The sequence below is a fragment of the Mastomys coucha genome, unplaced genomic scaffold (assembly GCF_008632895.1).
Source record: "Mastomys coucha isolate ucsf_1 unplaced genomic scaffold, UCSF_Mcou_1 pScaffold22, whole genome shotgun sequence".
NCBI lineage: Eukaryota > Metazoa > Chordata > Mammalia > Rodentia > Muridae > Mastomys > Mastomys coucha.
In genome coordinates, this window is record NW_022196905.1 from 163403607 (window position 1) to 163408606 (window position 5000).

The window sequence follows — 5000 nt, forward strand, 5'->3', positions numbered from 1 at the left end:
CCTCCCTCCCTCCCTCTCTCCTTCTCCCTCTCCCTCTCCCCCCCCTCTCTCTCCCTCCTTCCCTCTATCCATCTTTCTCTCCTATCTAGTGATGGGGCGAAACCAGGGGGATAAAGGGTGGGAAAAAGAAGAACCCACAGAGTAGCAAAGGCAAGCTTACTGTCTGTCCTTCTCTAGCAGTATGAAGAGTTAGTCACAGATACCACAAAGACCTCTCGTTCCTCCTTTAGCTTAGGATTGACTTAATTTTCACCAAATGCTTCTTTCAGACTCTCTAGAAATGCCTGCTCCCGGCCCTGGTCAGCACCCATAAGATCCTGCATTTGAGCCCCAGTACCAAAAACATTTTTAAAGGCAGGAAAACGAGGAGGGGAGATGCCTGCTATTCAGCTTTTCTAGACGCAGGCTTCCCATCGTAGACCACGGCATAAGGCTGATTGATGGTGGTGCCCAAGGCTCCATAGCATGAACAAAACTCTGCTCTGGAGAGGCCCACCCCTTACATCTAGCACAGGCCTCTGTATGGCTCACTTAGAACAGGCCACCTAGCTCAGACCTTCTAAACTCCACCCTTCTTCTCAGGCCATTCCCCACCCCTACCCCTACCATCAATTTCTTCCACGTAAGCCTGCATCCCACTCGGCCTTCTCATCTTTACTCCTATGATGCCTGACTATGGCAGACTTAGTCCGTCATCCTTCTATACATGTGTGCCTATGAGTAGATCTGCATCTGCTAGAGGGCAGATGTGCCAGAGGCATCCTCTTAGCTTGTCTCGGGACAGCCAAGTACTTGGGAGGAGTTGCTGCATTTTCTGTTATAGGACATAAATAAGGTCCACTGAAAACCCTCCACTCCTGCTCACTTAGAGTGGTTTGTGCTCATGCTCTTGGAGGTGGAAGAGGGCTGGAGGAGGCAAATCTGCCACAGCAGCATGGCAGATCTGCTCCCCTAACTATGCTACGTGAGCTCTGCATAGCCCCACGGGCCCCAGAAAAGGAGCAATCCAGAAGGCTGCAAATATTCATAGTGTCAGAATCCTTGTATGTTTTCTACACAGCAGGTCAGACACAGGCTGTCTAAATCACCCACTGAAGACATGGTCATGTGCTGAAATTCTAGAAACCTGAAATACAGAAGGATGGGTTTCCAGTGCAGCACCATTATGGACCTTTCAAGAATGAGGTCAACTGTGTTCAGACTTACACAGACTTGTAAATGAGAGAAGCATATCCCAAGGACTGCAAGCCCTAGAGCAATGTATTTATACAGATTAGGACAGCAATGACATCAGACAAGGACTACAAGCCCTAGAGCAATGTATTTATATGGATTAGGACAGCAATGACACCAGACAAGGACTGCAAGCACTAGAGCAATGTATTTATATAGATTAGGACAGCAATGACATCAGACAAGGACTGCAAGCCCTAGAGCAATGTATTTATACAGATTAGGACAGCAACGACATCAGACAAGATGGTCTTGTGAGGCCACCATTTTATACGTGGCTTACCACTAATTCAAATGTTCTTGGAGGAGGAAGAAAGATAAATATACACACTTTACCTCATATGGAGCTTGAGATTTATAGCAGGAGAGAGGACATTTGGTGAGAGAAAGGGCCAAACCCTTTACGTCCTAGGATAACTTAAAAACCATTACTAATTTGATATCCTCCAAAACCAAAAAATGATGCTATATACGACCACATAGACTTTGGAGCCCCCTGTTCACAGTCGACTTTAATAATCTCGGGCCCCTTTCACTCTCCTTACAGGCATGAGCCTATCCTCAGTCTGGACTGTCTGCATCTAACACAGTTCTGTCGTAAAGCAGCTGCTCAGTAAACACTGGCTCTCTGGTCATAAGGAAGACAACATGTGTTTCTGATAACAGCAGTTCCTAATGAAGATCATCACATCCTGACACAGCTTGTGTAGGAGGTCTTGTTAGGTCTGACAGCTTTCCTATGAAGAAAGAAACCTGAACAATCACCTCTATCTCATTTCCTATCAGGAAATGTGTGCACATGTGCATGTATCCATGTCCATGTCTCTGTGTGTGCACACATATACATGCATGTGGGTATGTACATGTATCCATGTATATATGTATGTATACATGTATGCATGTATATGTGTGCACATTGTACATGTGTGTGCATTGTACATGGGTGTGTGGATGAGTGTGGATGCATGTGCACACCCATGTGAGCGTGTGTAAGGATTGCTAAGTATAAACTCTTATATTAAGCTCATTGCTTTTAATATCTAGTCATTTTGTCATTCTTTTTATTTTTTAAGATTTATTTATTTATTATATGTAAGTACACTGTAGCTGTCTTCAGACATACCAGAAAAGGGCGTCTGATCTCATTACAGATGGTTGTAAGCCACCATGTGGTTGCTAGGATTTGAACTCAGGACCTCTGGAAGAGCAGTCAGTGCTCTTAACCACTGAGTCATCTCTCCAGCTCCATTTTGTCACTCTTCAATTGGTAGAGCAATGTTCACTGCAGTAGGGTAAGCTTACCTTCAGCTCTCTCTCCATTTTCCTTTTAATTTCCTTCATGTCATTGTGGTACTGTTGGCGGATTTCCTCTAGCTGTTTCCAATATTCCTGAAAAACAAAGCCAAGCTAAAACCTGCAATTTTAGAAACATGTAATATAAGTAATCATTAGAAAATAAGTTGCTTCTAAATGTAATGATATACTCATTTTGGCTGTGGTACTTCATAGCCTGAGAGGCTATGGAATACTGTATGGAACACTGTGTGGGACACTGTGTGGGACACTGTGTGGGACACTGTATGGAACACTGTATGGAACACTGTATGGGACACTGTGTGGGACACTGTATGAGACACTGTGTGGGACACTGTGTGGGACACTGTGTGGGACACTGTGTGGGACACTGTTTGGAACACTGTATGGGACACTGTGTGGGATACTGTATGGAACACTGTATGGGACACTGTGTGGAACACTGTGTGGGACACTGTATGGGACACTGTATGGGACACTGTGTGGGACACTGTATGGAACATTGTATGGAACATTGTGTGGGACACTGTGTGGGACACTGTGGAACACTGTATGGAACATTGTATGGGACACTGTGTGGGACAGAGATTTTTGTTTATTACAGTTCCAAATCATGTGCAGCTACTCTACATATTTCATTTCTGCATTAATTGAATGTGTAGCTCCTCAAAGTATATATTAAAGGTGGGGTACACACCTTTAGTCCTAACTACATGGAAGGGTGAGATGGGAAAATCAAGTATTTAAGTTCAAGAGTTCAAGACCAGCCTCAGGAAACATGCATACTTCACTCATCATTATCATCATCATCATCACCACCACCACCACCACCACCCCCACCACCACCACCACCACCACCACCTCCATCACCACCACCACTACCACCACCACCACCATCACCATCCTACACTGAAGTCCAACTATACAGCACCTCAGAATACAGACTATTTGATCATAGGATCTTTGCAGATGTCTTTAGGTAAAATGAAGTCATGCTAGAGTAGAGTAGCCCCTCAATCAATATGTGTAGACTCCTTTTTGAGAAACTGAGTACCACCCATTCCAGCCCACTACGGACTTAGCTGCTTGGTGTGGTGTAGAGAATTTTGGGGGCCGCTTCTAGGAATGTGACAGGAATTCGACACTGGGCTAGGACTAGGAAGTAGGCTCAAGATGAATAGAGCTGAAGAATGTGTTCTTCATAGCTTGCAGGGTCTTGTTAAGACGCTGAGTACAGTGACCATGGGGCCTTTGTCTATGCTTTGTTTGTTCCTTAACTACTTTGTTTATGCCTTAGGACTGAGCATATTCTTTGCTTGTACCTAGAATGATATAAAAACAGGCTGGAAACAAAAAAAAAATGAACCCACTCCAGCCTCAGCACTGGCTGAAGTAAGTCATGTTACAGTGTTGTCTAATTGTCTTTTTCTTTTCAATTCCTGCTCCCTCCCTTGAGACCCAGCAAACTGAGCTGGCTTGGTCAGCATGGACCCAGGATCTCTCTAGTTCCTCTTGCAAGCACCTTTCAGCCTCTCATTCTACCATCTCCAGTCCTTTGTGTCTCTGCCTATTCTCAGAACCTCTCTCCACCAGGAACCCAAGGCTGCTTACTAGGCCTGGACTCAGGTAGGGGGCTTCTGCCTCCTTCCCATGCTCCATTACAGACTCTGCAGACCTACCCCTTAGTCCTGCAGCGGCTGCCCACAGGAACCCCTATTCCCAGAGCACCTCCATCCTCTTGGTGCAAACCCAGGATCTTCCCTCTCTTCTTTCCCACAGCTTCTCTAAGCCTTTCTTTCTAGCCCATCTCTACTCCTCTGTGACTCCATTCTGACCTGCAGCTCTCTACCAGAGAGCGCCCACAGCCACCACACTCGGCTAGGACTCTGACTGGGCAACAGTAACCAAAGAACTGAGCACCCACCCGAGAAAGGCTAGACTAGAAATCTACACCAAGAAGCCCCTTACACATCGTAACTCTAGATGCCTAGATCCCAGCACAAACTCACACATGTGAGCAACCAAGACAATATGCCTTCTCCAGAAGCCAGCAACCCTACTGTGTTCAGGCTTCGGGCAACTTCGGGCACATGACTGCACACGTTGGTTCTCCCTGTCAGTCTCCAAAGCATGATACAATGTTACTACTGTTTTACATTTGTGTTTCACTGTGATAGAACAAATAAGAATCACCCTAATTAATGGTGGACAGTCACTTTATCAAACACTTGCGAACTCCGCTCTGTGTGTCCCTAGGGATGCTGGAAGCTATGTTGGCATATGGCAAGAAAGGCTGCTATCTGAAGGACCGTGACATATGCAAAATGGCAGACAGAGCTGGACAGTTTTCAACCTGGTCCTTCATTTTGTTCTTCCTGTGCCGAAGCTCCTGGAATGTAGTCCCCTCCTGATGGCTTTGTAGCTTTTCTCTCTCGTTTGGATGTAGCTCCACA

At 45.7% G+C, this 5000-nt stretch overlaps 1 protein-coding gene across 5 annotated transcripts in view; it reads right to left on the bottom strand.

The window, feature by feature from the left end:
* The window catches only part of Nek5 (NIMA related kinase 5), a 64885-nt gene that overhangs the window by 24575 nt on the left and 35310 nt on the right, over window positions 1-5000 (bottom strand). For all 5 annotated transcript variants that reach the window (XM_031339235.1, XM_031339232.1, XM_031339231.1 and 2 more), the window contains 2 exons: window positions 4901-5000; window positions 2536-2622 (listed from right to left, as the gene is read on the bottom strand). The exon at window positions 4901-5000 is cut by the window's right edge and continues 17 nt beyond it. In XM_031339235.1, coding sequence (XP_031195095.1) covers window positions 2536-2622; window positions 4901-5000 — 187 coding nt within the window. The remainder of the gene's footprint in view (window positions 1-2535; window positions 2623-4900) is intronic.